Here is a 20169-nt window from a genome sequence, read left to right as displayed (position 1 = left end):
CAAGACAAAATGAAATACCTTAAATTCATGAATAGATTTCAGGGTTCTTAGAATATGATCTTTGCTTACCTCTCCATTCCCATCCCATTAGTTAGATGCTCTAGCCAAACCACACTGCATTTTGCTCTCAAGCGTACCAAACACTTACTCATTCTCTGTATTTATACATGCTCTCTTTGTTGATGACCTTTTCCAAATGTTCTTCATGATGCTATTCAATTACCACTTCCTTCACAGTGTCTTTTTTTTAACCTCCTACTTAACCCTTTAAGTGCAGTTTCTTTATATTACAATTGTGTTTATTTCTACTTCCATACTGACAGTTAATAAATGAGAGTATGAACTCTGCTGGAGGACATAAATGCTATGACACACTGTTTCCTGCTTATGGAAAGCATTCAGTTAATAATGCTTAGTTTTACTTCTTATACCTCTATATTATATTTCTTGCTAAACTCTGTTTCTCCCATTATTCTGAGTTCCTTAATAGCAAAAAACAAAATTTGCCTCATCTATTGTGTGAACATGTTTGTCTATATAAGTACATATATTATATACATATGAATGAACTTTAATAAATGCATATGGCAGTGTTTAAATAAATATTTATATCTCTTGTATAATAAATTTGTTATGTATATACATATTTGTACTTATATATGGAATATAGCTATGCCATATCCCCCCTAATAGAATATAAATTTTTAAGGCTTATGATCATATATCTTTTAAGATTTAAAGGAATTTTCAGGAAGAAGTAGTTTTTAAAACACATGTTTCTGAAAAAATACTTATTTTAACAAAAATAAAATTTCATGCTTCTCATCCATCACGTGCTTATTTCAGTAGTACCTAATCTAATAAGACTTGTTCTGGAAGTAAACTGAGATATTTCATAGTACTTTTGCCTGTTTATTCTCATAGTCCCTTCTATTCCTCTCTGAATTTCAGGTTCCAATTCTCTCTTCTTCTTTTAAAGGATTTATTTTACCTTAATTTAATTTTATCTGAAAGAGAGACTGAGATAGTGAAAGAGAGCAGGAGCAGGGAAAAGAGGGAGAAGCAGTCTTCCTATGGGAAGCTCTATGTGGGGCTTGATCCCAAGACTCTGGGACAATGACCTGAGCCAAAGGGACCATGACCTGAGCCAAAGACAGATGCTCAACTGATTGAGCTACTCCAGCACCCCTCCAATTCTCTCTTTGTAGTACTCTTCTTCTTTAGAATTTAATTTACTTCACTATTTTCATATTGTCTCTAAGTAATTATGTATTTTGTATCTCTAATGCTAACACTCTTATGGATTTAAGGCCAATGTTTCCAATGTCTCATTTAACATATTCACAGGAATACTTAACACTACCCCTAGTTAACATGTTTAAAATGTATTTCATTATGTGTCAAATCAGCTGCTCTTCTTTGCTTCCATTGCTACTTCAGGTCAACATCATGATCAAATCTTGATGTTGCTTCTAACCTCTTTGCAGCCTGTCTTTAAGTCCTATACATGTTTTCCCTAGAAATGGTTTTTTGTTCTATTCTATTTACCTTTTAAGATAATTCACCCTCAACTTATTCGTGTATTATTTTGTAGTTTTTCCCCAAATGTATTAGATATACAAATCTCTTTGAAATTCATACATTAAAAAAGTAGTTCTTGAGTGCCTACTCTGGGCCAGAGAAAGAGACTATTCTAACCTGCTGATCTTAACTGGTTTTGCTTGTTAAGGATCATTTTAAGAATCATGTCCTCCTTCAAGAATCTATTAGATTTTAGTGATTCTTTCCTAAAGGAAAAAACTTCACACACAAAAAAAAAATTATATTGAGCTTCCCGAAGAATATCATTGGACTATCTAAAAATTCATAGATCACTGTTTTAAAATGTCTGTTGTGAAAAGACTGGAATTTGAGGCTTTCTGGCATAAGGTATAAGTTGGAAATCTACTGACAGACTTGAAAAGAAGAATATTTTAGGAACAAGAGAGTAATACGACATAATGTTTAAGAGTATAGGTTGTATAATCAAAGAGATATCTGCCCTCTGTTAGAGGTTTGTACACTACTGTGTTTGCAGAACCTAAAAGAGTTCCTGCATAATAGAATCTCAAGAAAAGCTTGCTAAAGGATGAGTGTGAATATTTAGTAAAAGTTATTTAAATTCTCTGACCTTGCTTTCTAATCTGTTAACTGAAGGTAATTATACTCACCCCATAGAGTGTGGTGAGGCTTAATACAATAACATTTGTTAAGTGAATAATCAGGAAAATAATACTAGTTATTATAGTGGTTATTATGAAAGAAGTCATAAGACTATTTATTAGAATTGGTACATAAAGGCAGAGACGGATGGGTCACATGCATGTATCAGAATTATCTGGGTGCTTTCTCAAGATATAGAATGATAGACCCCTTCTAAGAACCACAGAATATGAATAAATCTCCTCTGAGCTAGGATAGGAATCTACAACATTGATACTATAAAGCTTGAGCACCATGAGTATAGGAGCTGACAATAAACTTCTTGAAGATAAAGACTGTTTTATTCATCTTTGTTTTCCCACTGTCTTGAACTTGGGTGACCATCAATGAATATCTTTGTATTTAACGAATGAATTGATCTTGCTAACTAGACTTTTTACGATATATATGTGTATTGGAGAGGAACCAGAGAAACAAATGCTCATAGCAAAGACTTAGATCAGAGAGGACTGAATTGTGTTTCTTCAAATTCATGTGTTGTAGCTGTAATCCCGAAAGTAATGATATTTGAAAATGGGGTTTTTGGAATGTAAACAGGTCATGAGAGTGGAATCCTCATGATAGGATTAGTGCCCTTGTAAGAAGAGACATGAAAGAGAGGAAACAGTAAGAAAGTAGCTCTTACCAAACACTGAATCTTCTGACACCTTGATCTTGGACTCCCTAGCCTCTGTTACTGTGAGAAGTAATGTTTGTTTTTATGCCATTTAATATATTGTATTTAGTTATAGCATCCTGAACTAAGACAGAATGTACTAATTAAAAAAAGAGGCCAGGGTGGCTCAGCAGTTTAGCGCTGCCTTCAGCCCAGGGCCTGATCCTGGAGACCCGGGATCAAGTCCCATGTTGGGCTCCATGCATGGGGCCTGCTTCTTCCTCTGCCTGTGTCTCTGCCTCTCTCTCTCTCTGTATGTCTCTCATTAATAATAAATAAATAAAATCTTTAAAAAAAATCATGAGGGATGAGTGGAGGGCATATACTTTAGCTTGTTCTTAGAAAGAAAGTATGCACATGAAAACAGGGCAAATGAATTTAAGACAGATCCTTGTAGCTTCTAACCTAATGATTGAAAATCCATTATATACTTGACTTTAAAAGATTAGTACTTGCAAATATTTTTTAACGACCAAAACTTATAATTAGAAGATCTGTCACATGAGATTATAAACTCTAATGCAGATCATATGTTTTATGGATGGAAGTATCAAATGCTTAGGCAATTCCAGGTACATAGTCAGTAATCCATTAATATTTGTTGATGAATGAATGTAGAAGCCACACCTGAAATTGAGAATATTTTAATAGTAATCAAAATGTAGTGAGTTTTAGAATGAGTCATATATATGGGGCATATATTACAATGCCTAGATTGGACTTTTTTTTTTTTAATTGGATATTTAAACAAGGACTACTTAACCCCTCAGTTTATTAGCTACCTTTTCTTAACAAAATGTTACTACTACTGATAATAATGTGGTTCTTTTTTTTCCACTGAGTATCCAAACGGGTAAATATAAAATTTGCATTACATTAGAATAAAGTTTTATATGTTATGCTTATGAATGTTTCCTATTTCCCTTCTGTCAATTTAATAGGTGTCGTTAAAAAAAGAAAGTCACTTGGAATTGACCTCTCTTTGAAGAAACACATTCAGTAGCTAGTTGTACTCATTTTTCCAAGGAAAAGTCAAAAGTGTTATTTAAAATGTAAGCCGAGACAAATTCAAATAAAATGCTAACTAGTCTAGCTTTTGTCCTCTTGTTTAAGGAATAATACAATCATAAATGACAAGAATCAGCCTTCAAGATAATTTATTATAAACGCAGTCCTTTAAAACTGCTGTTTGTTGTATAAACATAGCCTAAGTCTCACTCTTCTTAAAACTAAGCTTTTAACTCTTTAACCCTATGGTATAGATTCATCAGAAATTTACTCCCTATGAAGCTCTTTATGATCCCAACAGTCCTGATTCTTCCAGATTGTTTTATTTCCAAACTATAAATATTGTTTTTTCACTCCTCAGTGTGGAAATTCAGCTACCTCCATATTACATGCTTACTGAAGTAGAAAGCTGCCTAATCAGATAGGAAAACATTTGGCTGTGAATAAATCAGCATTTGTCGAGGATTTCAAAGTGTGAAACTAGGCAGACAAGCACACATCCTAAGAGCTCTGCTTTCTCTTGCTTCCCTGTAGAGAAATCAGAGGTTAATATGGCTGCCGCCACCATCTGTCTAAATACTTGAGTGTGTTGTCTTGAATTAACATAGCAGAACTAGTGGGGGAGGTAATTAAGATTTTATTTTTACATTTCATCACCAGATGCTCTACAATATAAATTTATCCATAAATGTTAAGATTGATTAAGATTTTAACAAGAACGATGAGTATTTAAAAATCAACTAATTCAGAATAAGAAGTAAAATTATTTTAATGTGTTAACTTGCAGTGTTCATGGATTTTACTCCTTTACTAAAACTTTCAATAAGGAATTGCTGTAGATTTTCTTGATAGTAAAAAATTTATTCCTATATATATATTCAAACAATAATAACTGGCATTGTCACTCATTGTAACTTTTTAAAAATATATTTTATTTATTTATTCATGAGAGACACAGAGAGAGAGAAACAGAGACATAGGCAGAGGGAGAAGCAGGCTCCATCCAGGGATTCCAGTGTGGGACTCGAACCTGGGACTCCAGGATCACGCCCTGGGCTGAAGGCAGATGCTCAACCACTGAGCCACCCAGGTGTCCCTCATTGTAACTTTAAGAAATAAATTACCTGCAACTAAATTGTAATTTCCATTGTTCCACTCTGTGGTCTCTGGAAAGATCTTAATTTTCATAAAATAAGCACTCATAAAATAAGTACTTTTCATAAAAGAAGCACTCAATAAATACCTCTTAAATAAAGCAACCTCACATAGTGACTGTTGAAGAAGCTTATGAACAAAAGAAAGTTCTCTACAGTGTTCTCCAGGAGCAATCAATGGGATTTTTTGCAAAGCTACACTATAGGGGGCTATATATAAGAATATACTTTTACCAAAGGTAATTTTTAGCTTTTGACCTAGAAAGGAATTCAATTTGCTTCTTATTAGGTAATCTTGTGCCAGTTATAAATTCAAGTTGATTATAAGTTCAAGTATCTGCACTGTGCAATAGTAACTAAAAAGAAAAAAAAAGAGTGATTTTCTCATCCTTCTCAAAAGTACAGAAAATTTTTGAAAAAAAAAACTTTATAAAACTTTTTTTTTTCTGAAAATGTTCTAACTTTTCCAAGGAAGAATCCACTGGCTTGTAAATAAGCTTCCTGCAGGAAATGCCTGTGTACTAGTTCATTTCTTTTTACTTCTAAAGCCTAGTAAAGTCCATAGAAATTCAAAAAATCTTTGCAGAATAATTGGACTGGCTGACAAGGGATTACTTGGTTGGCTTATTGTGCAATTGTCTTTTGATAAAAAAACTCAGATAAAATTTATAAAACAGATTTTAATGATCTGAAACATTACTTCCAATGCTAATAGAGAACTTTACTGATAACTTAGTATTTAAATATATAATTGAAAGGTCTTGGAAATATTTATAACCAACTTGCTTTTCAAAAAGATATGCATAATCCTATAGTCATTGTAAAGATCTTTCCAAATAAAAGATTTTTTTGAATTTTTTATTCATAAATGTACATGCATAGTTGCAGACATGCTTAGCTGATAGATGAAAGAAAGAAGGAAAAAAATAAAAAATAAAATAAAAATAAAAAGAAAGAAGGAAAAAGAAAGGAAAGAGAGAAGGAAGTTAAATTACCATGAAATAAATAACTAATCATGGTATAATTATCAGTCCATTTAATTTTAGTTTGGATTTGCATTGAATCTTGTGATTAATGTACCTGAAAAGTTTGCCATTTTCAGACTATCTGTCAAGCATATCATCCTTGGTTAAATATAACATGACAGTGATTTGTATATCAGATGATAATGTATTAGGAACAAGTTAGTATTTCCCTTAAATACTATCTGTAGTGAGACACAGAGGCCCAAGTGGTATGTGTCCCTGGAACATCAATCATGCATGATACTATATAGAAGTCTTGACTAGTTAGAGTCAATGGCATCACTGTAATCTAATGCTCATCTGAATGCAGGCATTTTCCTACTATGGAGATTTCATTTCACTTCACCCCCAGCCCAGTCACTCTTCAGCATCTATCATATTGTTAGCACATTCATTGTTAATGAGGATTCTGTAAAACACATGCTTCCTAGGACATATTTTCCCTATTATGATTTTCTCCCTCTCAGACAGGAAGCATGAATATTTGTAAGCATGTCTTATTTGGAAAGAAACTTATACTTAACCATAGGCTCACATTTTCTTTCTGAAAACTAAGTGGTTATGAATATTCCTGTAGGTTTTCAATAATATATTCCAGTATTTTTAGTACCCATTTGCAAATAGAAAAACTGAAGAGTGGAAATATAATGTGACATTTCCAGTAGTATACTAAAATTTGACAAAAGAATAGAATTGAGTGGTTTCTTTTTAAGATGGATTTAGAAAGTCTCTTCTGTAATATCAATAGTCAGAGTAAGGTGAGAAGAGGCAATTTTCCAAGCAATTCATAGAAACAAAATTAATCATGTTTTGAATTAACTGAGTTTTTGTGGAAAGCAAGTCTGGCGAACCAACTTGTGCATCAGTTAATCATTTCTGCGACTCTTAATTGAACTACAAAACCCTAAACAGTCAATATTTCCCAATCAGAAGAATCAGTGAAAAAACTAAGAAATGTATAGAATAGAATATGTTAATTTTACAAGAAATAACTTCAGACAGGACATTAATTTAGAACATTTATTTTGATGTTTTATAGAGTTCTACTTTAAGTGATTTTTTTCAATTTCAATTGGAAAGACCTCCAAAGGTATATTTTTCAGGTGATGGGGGTTAATTAAAAAACTCTTGAGAGCTACAATGTGGAAGGAATTCATTACAACCAATTCATAGTAGACATTTAATTATTTTATTTACCACATATACTTATTTTATCAATTTCTAGGGCAAAATTATTCCTGCCTGGTAACCTAGATACAACGGAAGTTTCACTAACCTTTAGGCCTCTACGTCATTCAGCTCACTCAAAATGTGACTGTAGGGCAAGGAGAGAGGAGGGTCATAAGAACTCTCAAAAGACATTTCAGAATCCTTTGGTGATACGGAAACTGTATTTTGTATCTCTGGCTCCCTTTAACTGAAGCTGAAGCCTTCACAGACTGAACTGAGAAAACATAAAAATAATTCAAGAAATCCATCTGCCAATGATCACCAGAATTCAACTATCCCATTATCTGGATTGTGTGATTTTTAATATTTCTGGTTTTTTATTTGTTTGTTTGTTTGTTTGTTGTTACTGGCTTTTGGCTCCTTCATTTTATCTATTTATCTTAATTTTCCAATTCACTAGATCACAGATCATGTTTGGATTTGCTCTCTGGGCTTTAAATGAAAAGGACACTTCAGGCTCATGTTTTGCCTCTATCCTTGAATGACCACTAGGCTCATTCCTTAATGCACCCCTTCCTCCAATTTCCAGACTAGAAGACAAGAATTATACAATGCTTCCCTCCAGAACTGCAAAAAGATTAAAGTGCAGCAAGACATGTATCCCTATGAATCAGAGGGCATTATCAACGCTGGGGTACTGTCCTGTGCATCGTAGGATGTTTAGTAGCACTAAAATGTGGTACTCACTAAATTACTGTAGCACTTCCTCTAGTTCCAATATCCAAAAGTATCTCCAGATATTGCCACATGTCCCGTGGGAGCACAATCATCTCCATCTGAGAACTACTACTATAAACGCAAAAGAGGACAGTGGGGCAAATTTATCTGCTCAATATAATCTTGTTGGGTTGTCACTATATGGAAGGCAATGTTGCATGTGCTGTGAGAAACTTAAAGCGAGACAAGGTACAGTTTCTGTCCTCATTGAACTTTCAATTTTGTATAGGAGGTGAATACAAACAGCTAGAAATAGAATAGTGTGACAAAAATTAGTGATGTCTTAATACAATTTTGAGAAAGGTAAACAAAATTCTCATTAAAAAATCAAGAAAAGTGTTTCAAAATTTAGGTATGTATTAAAGGAAGAGTCGGATTTGAACAGGTTGAGATGGAAGGTTAAGGCCTTTGAGGCAGAAGAAAGAGAACATTGGAATTTAGTCTTGAGGAAGAGTTTGAACAGCTTTGAATTTCACAGATTTGGTGTTTCATTTAGTTCATTATGAGGAGCCTTTCATTCAAGTTCACTTTATTTTTGATGAAGGCAAGGACATGATGAGAAGATGACATTAAATTAAGACCCTGTTCTCCTGATTTTATATTTAACTCTTCTCCTCCCCACCCATAAACTATGAGAGAGAACTGAGTTTGTGGCCACTATGGCAAATGATCCAGAGCACATCTGCTGGATATAATTTAATCAATGGAATGGATGGAGCTTATTATTATAAAATTGTCATTTTCATTATTTATTCATTCATAATTATTATTATACAAGAAAAATAGCTCAAGAAATTATCCCTTTGGAAAAGTATGATTTCAAGAAATAGCAAAATGTTTAGGTTACTGTTCTAAATTTTGGGTCAGAAATTAGCATCCAAGTATTAATAGTATGGAAATTGAAAACACAATTTAAATAAGGGCAAAGGAAATAATCTAAAGACCTCTGTTTGGAACATTGGTTCTTAACCTCTGAGGGAGGACTCACCTATCCCTTTGAATATATGATGAAAAGAGTAGTTTCCTCCCAGAAAAACACCCATTGGCACATATTCATAAAATTTGGTATAACACTTAAGGGTGTTCTTGACTTTTCAAAGCCCATTCATGGCCTTTCTAGGCATCCATGATTCTCAGGTTATCAAACTCTGACAGAAATCTATAGCATACAAGACTTAGACCATTGCTGTGGGGACCTACAGAACACTAGAAGTGCCTAAAATCCCATGAGTGGATTCGAATCTGAAATGTCTAAATTTGTTATAAGTTTGGATTTCTGTTTAATAGAATATAATTAAAAAAGCATTTTGTTATTGTCCATGAAACTTCTAAAAGTTTAAATTATTTTTATTTGATAGAAATATTTCTGTACCATTTAGAAGCAATGTGATAGAAAAATAAAAAGAATCCTGAGGTGAAATCGAGAAGACTTTAGGGCTTTTCCCAAGCTGTTTGAACTTGGACTATTAATTTAACTTCTCTGAACTTCAGTTTTTATACTTAAAAAAAATAACAGAATATCGGACTATATGTTTTTTAGTCCTGTAAATATTATAAAATTCCGTCATTTAAATTAACTCGTCCAAATCTTTAAAAATAAGACAAAAAACTAATTTTCTAAAAAAGAGAATAGCTGCAATTATTTCCACAGTAACATATTTTCAGGAAGTGATTCAAAGCTAGATGTGGTTGTATTGCTAAATGACTGAATTTGCAAAAGTGGGCGATAATTAAGTCATTATGCTCAACCCATATTAATTATTGATGACTTCTCCATGATTTTGAGTCAGAAGAGTTTTCTACAAAAGCAATTCTGACTGGGCTGTCTGAATGATGAATCATCTCCCACACCAAGGTGGTCTTCCTCAGCTCCAAGGTACGCATAGGCATTACCAGGAAATTGGACTGGGGTTGCCTGTGTTGTACTTGGCTTTTAACGTTAAAAATGTGGAGGTGGGAGGAATCTTTCAGTATTGATATCACCATGCTTTAGCCTGTAAGAGCAAAAGATTTTCTCTGAGGAAAAGTTCTTGACATTAAAAAATAATAATAATAATGCACTCAGCCAAGGCTCTAATCATCTGAATGCACTCACCATTTGTGTGGCTTTAAATCTGGCTGCATGCATGCCAGGACCAAGGATCAGAAATGCATCTGGGTAGCAGAAGCTGGTCAGTGTAGTCTCCTCCACCCCCTTTTGTTGTCTGTTTTTGTAACACATGTTAGGCACCAAAGAGACAAACAAGGATAAAATGGTTTTCTCCTTTTCCATCTGGTTCTCTGCCAGAGATACAAAGCCCGAACAGAGCATCAGATTTCAATGTTCCGACTGCTGAGAAACCCCACTTTCTTGTTCTCTATCCATCACCATTTTTCTTCTTAACAAATATTTTCCCACCAAGTACAAAGCAATGGAGTCCAATAAAATACAGGGAGTACTTACACCCCTCCCAATCCCTGGCCATTAGTAATATATTTTTGAGATAATATCTTTTGTGGCTTATTTGATAGGAATGTAGTCTGATATAAGTGCTACAAATTCACAGTATTTTGGACTCCTGGAATTAAAAAATACAGATAGTTCTTTGGATATAAATGAATTCTGTTCTATGGGTTAACCAAAAAGTCCATTGTTTGGAGCTCATAGTATATTTCTCATGGAAATAATTTTAAAATAGTGATACAATTCCAGGATAAAAAAAGAGAGAGAGAGAGTGAGAGAGGAGGGAGGCAAAGAAGAAAGGGACAGAGGGAAGGAGGTTAAATCAATGTAGGACACAAAATATTTTATATCCTTTGCACATAAACATTTCTATCTGTTCCATAATGGAAACTGATAATTCCTTAGAAGTTTGGCAACAGTATGGAAGGCAAGGACTGCTTCTTTCAAGTGTGTAAACAATGGGTTTAAGAAGGAGATTACGGTGGCACCTGCCCTGTGGAGAGATACAGTGCTGCCATGTGGAAATATTGCTGCAATTTCCACCTCAAGAGCGTACAGGACCGCACAAGCTGAGGATAGCATGACTACTGCAGCTGTTCACCTTTGCAGAGCAATTTTTAACTGGGTGTTTTAATATCTGTCAGAGATTGTCAAAAAATGATTAAACCCCACTATATAAATAGTTACAATCTAGAAATTTGTTTGGGACTTTAGAGATCTATTAATATTTTCAACTGGCTAACTGAGCATCACTGTGTATTACTAGAGTAGTAATTTATTTAAAATTTAATCTTGAAAATTTTCAAACATTCAGAAAAGTAAAGAAAATAATAGAATGCATTTATGTTTATCTGTCATTTCAATTAAAAAAATCATTTTGGGGGCATCTGGGTGGTTCAGTCAGTTAAGCATCTGCTTTTGGTTCAGGTCATGATCCCAGGTCCTGGGATCAATTCCTCATCAGGGTCCCTATTCAGTGAGGACTCTGCTTCTCTCTCTCCCCACCCCCCTGCTTGTGCTGTCTCATGCTTTCTCTCAAGTAAGTACATAAAATCTTTTTAAAAATCATTATGATTTTTATTATTTTCACTAGTTATCCTTTTTTCTTTTTCTTCATTCATTGCCAAGTATTTTATAAAACATAGGTCTCATGTTAAAGAACTCTAAAGAAAACAATTAGAGCTTCTTACACTATGACAACTCCAACATAATTCGCAATAAAAACAGTATTATTTACCATATAATAACCCTGTATATAATCATTGTCTAACCCTCATTGCCTATAAAATGTCTTTTTTGTTTGGTTCAAGTTAGTATTTAAACAAGATTGCCACACTCCATTTGGGTATTATGTAACTTTAATATATTTTTTTTTCTTGAGCAGTCGCATCTCTCTTTTCCCTATACCACTGACTTGTTGCCAATTCGTGTCAGTGTCATGATTGTCAGAGGATGTTTCTCCCCTTAAGCATCATTTAACGTATTCCTTTATTCCTCATATATTCTCTAAATGGGAATTAACTCTAAAGATGAGTAATTTCTTAAAATATAACAGTATGTTGATTTTGTCATTAGATGCCATTAAGACCGTAATTAAAGTAAACATTCTAGTATCTGCCATGACTGATGGAAGAATAACGTAATTAAAATTAAAAGGGTTCCCATATTGCTTAACATTCATTACTTAGCACACCAAATGTCTCATATATGACCTGCTGTTCTTTTTTTATGACACCGACCTCCTTCCTACACTCCTTACAATTTGTAGACTCTGACATGGAGGTCCTTACTGAGAAATGTTGAGAGAGAACATTAAAGAGTTAGAAACCACATTTTGAAGGGTCCTTAATTGCAAAAACAAACATACAAACAAAAATCCACAAAAAAACAAAACAGGGCCCTTTATATATTTGACTTCTAATTGTACCTCTAAAATGGACTCAAAGGTGGTTCATCTATAGGTAAAAGACCATTCAGGATTATATTTGAATAAGCAGAATCACCCTAATATAGTAGTTAAAAATTGTAATAGTAAACTGCTGCTACATGACTAAATATTGGGTGAAACTAACTTTCAACTAACCAGAAAGCAAATGTAATATATGTTTTCCCTTCCCTAGTTGTGCGCTAGTTACCATAAATTAACAAGACACAGCTGAAAGGAGAAGAATGTGAAATGACATGAGACCTGAGAGGTGTGCCTTGACAGCGGAAGTATATAAATACTGTACTGTTATTTTTTTTTAATTTAAGGATTTTTATTTATTTATTCATAAGAGACAGAGAGAGAGAGAGACAGAGAGAGAGAGAGAGAGGGACAGAAACACAGGCAGAGGGAGAAGCAGGCTCCACGCAGGGAGCCCGATGTGGGACTCAGTCCCAGGACTCCAGGATCACACCCTGGGCCAAAGGCAGGCGCTCAACCACTGAGCCATCCAGGGATCCCCTGTACTGTTTGTAATATTCAGAATGTTCTTATGTAGATATTTTTTAATGTTTCCATTTTATATATGAGGAAGCTGAGTTATAAAAAGCTTAAATTGTTTTCCAAGATCACATATAATAAATGGAGTTTTAAGGAACTAAATTTAGTCAGCCGAACTCTTAACTTGTCTACTATTATACTGCCTCTCAATATAGAGTTAGAAACTTATTGTTATTTATTTATTTACTTGAGAGAGAGAGAGCATGCATATGCACACAAGATTTGCGGGGGGAAAGAGAGCATAGGAAGACAGAGAGAGAAAAATCTTAAGCAGGCTCCATGTGCAGATTGGGCCCAAACCTGGGTTTAATCTCATGATCCTGAGATCATGACCTGAGCCAAAATCAAGAGTCCAATGCCTAACTGACTAAGCCACCGTGCCCCCTGAAGCTTATTATTAATTTTATATGAATACCAGGAAGTATAGGAACTTCTTCTGACTCTCTTACTAACCTTGAAACTTGAAATATCTCTTAACCTGAGTGGTCTTTTAACGTGTATTTTTAGACCCATTAATTGACACCTATGTGTATAAATATAAATATTGGTCTTGTTTTAAACAGGTCATCAATAACCTTGGTCCTTTGGAACTGATTATTAATACTCCTAGCCATCATAGGGTTCATCATGGTAAGGAAATTTTATTTTTTTTCCTTCTTCATTTCTTTAAGAACAGTATTATTTTGTATCTTTTCATCACAATTAATCAGCATAGTCACCATTCATTGTATACATAGATATCTTTCTTCCACTTCACCTGGATAAGCCTCATTTCCAAAGAAAAGATTGGAGGGGAAAAAAAAAAAAAAACACCTTTCTTGGATTTTCCTTTTTGTCTAGATCTCCTTGTTGCAATGGAAAACAAAACAAGTTAACCACCTGAGGCGATGCACACTTTCTACGTTTAAGGAGCCAGTTGAATGTCACTTCCTGACCCTATGCTGAGGATCATTCCTATATCCAGCCAGAAAGCTCTGGTCTTGAAAATTGTTGGGATTTCAAGAAAGCCTAATAAGTAGCAATTAACTTTCTTGCCTAAATTCTGTGAGCTACAATAGCCTGACAAAGAAAAAATCCCATGTGGCTCCTGCCTAATGTTTAAAGACAGCAAGAAATGTTTACATGTGTATACCAAAAGACCTGTACAAGAATGTGCGTAACAGCATTATTTGTAATTGAAAAAAATTCAAAGCCTTATCACAGTAGAACATAGAAATTGTAGACCATGCATGTAATGGGGAATTATATAGCAATAAAAATGTCCAGGCTGTTGCAATTCAGGATGACCTAAATAAATCTCACAAACACAATGTCGAGGGTAGGAAGACAGTAATAAAATAATAAATATGGTTGTTCTTTTGTAAGTTTCCAGGCATCATAGTTAGGCCTGCCTTCCCAACGGATGAGTCCATTTCCTCCTGGCTGGGAGCAGAGTGGAAGCATAAGCCACCCTCCCCCACCAAGGAAGAGAGAGGGCAGAATCAGGCTGCACACAGTTTCCTTTTCCAATCTCCATAGGCCTTTCCTGGGGTGTCTGAGTGGGCTCAGCTGGTTAAGCGTCTGACTCTTGATTTTGGCTCAGGGCATGATCTCAAAATTGTGGGATCAGCCCCATGACGGGCTCCTCGCTTGGCCATGAAGCCTGCTTAAAATTCTCTCTTGCCTTCTTCCCTCCTCACCCCTGATCCATTCTCTCTCTTTCTCTCCGCCCCCACCCTCTGCCTTCTAAAAAAAAAAAAAAAAAAAAAATCCAAACTCCACAGGCATTCCCCAACCCAAGGGGACTGCTAGTGAAGGCCTGGAGAGGCCAAGGGTTATATACTGTACAGGACAGGTACCCTTCATATAAAAGGCAAAGTAAGGAGTGGAGAAGAATAAGTCAGAATTGAAGAAGAAACAGTTGCTAGTGTCCTCTGTTTCACTTCCGGGCACTTGCCACTCATACTGTTTTATATCTGGGTTCCTCAGCCTCAGCACTACTAACATTTTATGCCAAACATTTTGGAGGTGGGACGTTAGGGGTGGGCTACCCTGTCTCTTGCGTCTTCATTTTCAAACATGTATTTGCATGTATGTAAAGGCATGTAAAGGAATGACACAAAGACAGTTGAGTTTGTTGGAGCAATGGCTTGATCCCCTTGATTTACGCTCATGTGAATATGGTTGTATCTATTTATGCATTTTTTAATCATTAAAGGAACTATGCCCAGCTAGTTCCATTTAAATTATAATTTGAATACTTTGGAGCAGAAAAAATATATTTTTTGAGTTAATAAAAATAATCAAGGGTAATTTAATTTTCACTCATGTCTTTTATGATTAAAAAAAAAAAAAACAGTAAAGTTTCATTCCAAGTAGAAAATTTTCTTCCTGGAAAAGATGTAGAGAAAAGGGGTAGAGATAACAACTCACTTAAATATATATATATATATATATATATATATATATATATATATATATATAATCTTATTTTTGTATTGCCTTTTTTCTGGGTTAAATTTTTTTAAAGATTTTTATTTATTCATTCATGAGAAAGAGAGGGAGGCAGAGACACAGGCAGAGGGAGAAGCAGGCTCCATGCAGGGAGCCCGACATGGGACTCCATCCTAGGTCTCCAGGATCTCACCCTGGGCTGAAGGTGGCGCCAAACCGCTGAGCCACCGGGGCTGCCCTAATTTTCAATTATTACATTTTGATAGTTTTAAGTAAAATTACTTAGAATGATTCCAGATTTCTAAAACCACTTTTTAAAATCTAGGATAATTCTAAATATATGTAGTTTTAAGGAATTCTTTGCTATTTTTAGTAAAATTAATTCAAAAAGAAATACAAAAAAGTAGTTGACTAGCAAATAATCTGATTGTCAGTGAAAAGATATTCCTAGGAAAATCATTTTGTTGCATAAGTCTTAATTTTGTGAATGGGTTCTAAAATACAATAAGATGTCTCAAAAGCATAATTTCATATTTCAAAAAAACTCTTAAAAACATTTTGTTTCATAGGCAGAAACCGTTATTGCATAGACAAAAATTATGCTGGCGTTCTTATCATATGGGACAGAATTTTTGGTAAGTAAAATGTATATTAATTTAAAAATAGTAACCTAGCTCCTTAACTCACAGGGAATCAAAGATCATATCCTGTTTATCTTCCAGGGACATTCGAGGCAGAAAATGAAAAAGTTGTATATGGTCTAACACATCCCATAAATACATTTGAACCATTCCAGGTGCAGGTAACTGATTTTATTGATTATATCCTTTCATAAATCTTATAGTTAAAAAAAAGATCAATTGTTGAAAGGTGAAAGTACGTTACACTATCCTGAAAATAAAGGTTTTTGGTTTTTTTTTTTTTTTTTTAACCATAAAAGCAGTTGGAAATAATTCTGGCACTCAAACAAAATCTCTAATCAAATTGGGCAAAATGCACTTGAAAACAACTCATTATAAGATCTCTTAAATATATCTACTACCGAGAATTTTTTTAAAATAGTGCTTTAGCAAACATATCCTTTCTCAGAACAGACCTGAAATATATTCATGTATTCAGAAGGAGCAGTAGTAAATGCATAATTAAGGCTGATACCACAGTAAGAAAAAATATTTGCTTTAAGGCTGCATGACTCTGGTTAGAAATTCAACATGAGGCCTTTGCCCTACTCTTCTTGGACCTAGATGTCAGGAGCTATTACAAGCTGGTTAGGTCTGCACATTACCTCACCTGCTAAGAGTTGTTGCACTGGACCCGTTTTCTGTTAGACATGTGGTATTAGTTGTTCACTGATCTCAATGGCTGGCACTAGAGAAATGAAGAATGTCTGTGAAGCTCCGATTCGTCAGCAATGGACCACCACAAACACTCCTGGGGCTAGGAACTAGTAAATGAGAAAAAGATAAGAATGCTTGAAAAACTGAAGAGGTCAGCCAGTGACAGCTCTGTATATGGTTGGGTTTACAGAATTCAGTAAGGGAGGAAATTATAGGTTTATGTGGGGTCTGTTTTCTGAACCTCTGTCTTAAAAGTTTTTAAGAAATTTAAAATAAGAACGTGACATTTATTGAGATTTTACTATGTGCAGGGTATTGCTAATGCCTCAACACAAATGTTTAATGTAGACTTTACTAAAATCTTATGAAACAGTGATTCTTTTTATCCTCATTTTTTAGAGGATGAAACTGAAATTGCCAGGTTTTTTTTTTATGTTTATTTTATTTTATTTTTTTTATTGGTGTTCAATTTACTAACGTAGAGAATAACACCCAGTGCCCGTCACCCATTCACTCCCACCCCCCGCCCTCCTCCCCTTCTACCACCCCTAGTTCGTTTCCCAGAGTTAGGAGTCTTTATGTTCTGTCTCCCTTTCTTATATTTCCCACACATTTCTTCTCCCTTCCCTTCTATTCCCTTTCACTATTATTTATATTCCCCAAATGAATGAGAACATATAATGTTTGTCCTTCTCCGACTGACTTACTTCACTCAGCATAATACCCTCCAGTTCCATCCACGTTGAAGCAAATGGTGGGTTTTAAATAAGTTAAGCAGCTACATACAGCAAGCTTAACCAAAGAGGGTTGCAGGCCAAGCCCAAGACTTGCCTACCTCAATTTAACTTTTGCACCGTGCTGCCTATTTACAGAAAAAGCCATCACAAATTGCCTCCATTTTTCAAATGAAAGATATTTTTATCTCACTACTTCAAAAGAGAACAGTTAATTATTTATTTTCTTCCTTCTCAACTATAGGCCATTTCTATCTCTATGTTGGGCATTATTAAAAATATATCTCTCAGGGGAAGATTAACAAATATTTCAGAGTACTTTCTTAGTAAGAAATTTTATAGAATTGAAATCAATTTTAAAATAATACATTGAGGGGCATCTGGGTGGCCTAGTCAGTTGAGTGTCTGCCTTCAGCTCAGGTTATGATCCTGGGGTCCTGGGATTGAGTCCCGCATCAGGCTCCAGGCTCCAGGGGGAGCCTGCTTCTCCCTCTCCCTCTGCCTGCCAACTCCCCCTGTTTGTGCTCTCTCTCTCTCTCTCTTTCTCAGTCTCTCTCTGTCAAATAAATAAATAAAATCTTAAAAAAAACAATACGGGGATAGAGGGAACATTCCTCAACATCTTAAAAGCCATCTACGAAAAGCCCACAGCAAATATCATTCTCAATGGGGAAGCACTGGGAGCCTTTCCCCTAAGATCAGGAACAAGACAGGGATGTCCACTCTCACCACTGCTATTCAACATAGTACTGGAAGTCCTAGCCTCAGCAATCAGACAACAAAAAGACATTAAAGGCATTCAAATTGGCAAAGAAGAAGTCAAACTCTCGCTCTTCACCGATGACATGATACTCTACATAGAAAACCCAAAGTCTCCACCCCAAGATTGCTAGAACTCATACAGCAATTCGGTAGCGTGGCAGGATACAAAATCAATGCCCAGAAATCAGTGGCATTTCTATACACTAACAATGAGACTGAAGAAAGAGAAATTAAGGAGTCAATCCCATTTACAATTGCACCCAAAAGCATAAGATACCTAGGAATAAACCTAACCAAAGAGGTAAAGGATCTATACCCTCAAAACTATAGAACACTTCTGAAAGAAATTGAGGAAGACACAAAGAGATGGAAAAATATTTCATGCTCATGGATTGGCAGAATTAATATTGTGAAAATGTCAATGTTACCCAGGGCAATTTACACGTTTAATGCAATCCCTATCAAAATACCATGGACTTTCTTCAGAGAGTTAGAACAAATTATTTTAAGATTTGTGTGGAATCAGGAAGACCCCGAATAGCCAGGGGAATTTTAAAAAAGAAAACCATATCTGGGGGCATCACAATGCCAGATTTCAGGTTGTACTACAAAGCTGTGGTCATCAAGACAGTGTGGTACTGGCACAAAAACAGACACATAGATCAGTGGAACAGAATAGAGAACCCAGAAGTGGACCCTGGACTTTATGGTCAACTAATATTCGATAAAGGAGGAAAGACTATCCATTGGAAGAAAGACAGTCTCTTCAATAAATGGTGCTGGGAAAATTGGACATCCACATGCAGAAGAATGAAACTAGACCACTCTCTTGCACCATACACAAAGATAAACTCAAAATGGATGAAAGATCTAAATGTGAGACAAGAATCCATCAAAATCCTAGAGAAGAACACAGGCAACACCCTTTTTGAACTCGGCCACAGTAACTTCTTGCAAGATACATCCACGAAGGCAAAAGAAACAAAAGCAAAAATGAACTATTGGGACTTCATCAAGATAAGAAGCTTTTGCACAGCAAAGGATACAGTCAACAAAACTCAAAGACAACCTACAGAATGGGAGAAGATATTTGCAAATGACGTATCAGATAAAGGGCTAGTTTCCAAGATCTATAAAGAACTTCTTAAACTCAACACCAAAGAAACAAACAATCCAATCATGAAATGGGCAAAAGACATGAAGAGAAATCTCACAGAGGAAGACATAGACATGGCCAACATGCATATGAGAAAATGCTCCGCATCACTTGCCATCAGGGAAATACAAATCAAAACCACAATGAGATACCAACTCACACCAGTGAGAATGGGGCAAATTAACAAGGCAGGAAACAACAAATGTTGGAGAGGATGCGGAGAAAAGGGATCCCTCATACACTGTTGGTATGTGAACTGGTGCAGCCACTCTGGAAAACTGTGTGGAGGTTCCTCAAAGAGTTAAAAATAGACCTGCCCTATGACCCAGCAATTGCACTGTTGGGGATTTACCCCAAAGATTCAGATGCAATGAAACGCCGGGACACCTGCACCCCGATGTTTATAGCAGCAATGGCCACAATAGCCAAACTGTGGAAGGAGCCTCGGTGTCCATCGAAAGATGAGTGGATCAAGAAGATGTGGTTTATGTATACAATGGAATATTACTCAGCTATTAGAAATGACAAATACCCACCATTTGCTTCAACGTGGATGGAACTGGAGGGTATTATGCTGACTGAAGTAAGTCAATCAGAGAAGGACAAACATTATATGTTCTCATTCATGTGGGGAATATAAATAATAGTGAAAGGGAATATAAGGGAAGGGAGAAGAAATGTGTGGGAAATATCAGAAAGGGAGACAGAACGTAAAGACTGCTAACTCTGGGAAACGAACTAGGGGTGGTAGAAGGGGAGGAGGGCGGG

At 35.3% G+C, this 20169-nt stretch overlaps 1 protein-coding gene across 5 annotated transcripts in view; it reads left to right on the top strand.

Moving 5' to 3' along the window:
- The window catches only part of AGMO (alkylglycerol monooxygenase), a 344484-nt gene that overhangs the window by 146503 nt on the left and 177812 nt on the right, over positions 1–20169 (top strand). For 4 of the 5 annotated variants that reach the window (XM_025464250.3, XM_049093642.1, XM_049093643.1 and 1 more), the window contains exons 6-8: positions 13543–13609; positions 15982–16047; positions 16135–16214. The exons of the other annotated variant lie outside the window; for it this stretch is intronic. In XM_025464250.3, the coding sequence (XP_025320035.1) occupies positions 13543–13609; positions 15982–16047; positions 16135–16214 (213 nt within the window). The remainder of the gene's footprint in view (positions 1–13542; positions 13610–15981; positions 16048–16134; positions 16215–20169) is intronic. 5 annotated transcript variants of the gene reach the window in all.

This window comes from Canis lupus, chromosome 14, assembly GCF_003254725.2.
Source record: "Canis lupus dingo isolate Sandy chromosome 14, ASM325472v2, whole genome shotgun sequence".
NCBI classification, from domain to species: domain Eukaryota; kingdom Metazoa; phylum Chordata; class Mammalia; order Carnivora; family Canidae; genus Canis; species Canis lupus.
The sequence above is the reverse complement of the archived record's forward strand: the minus strand, read 5'-3'. Positions and strand labels throughout refer to the sequence as shown.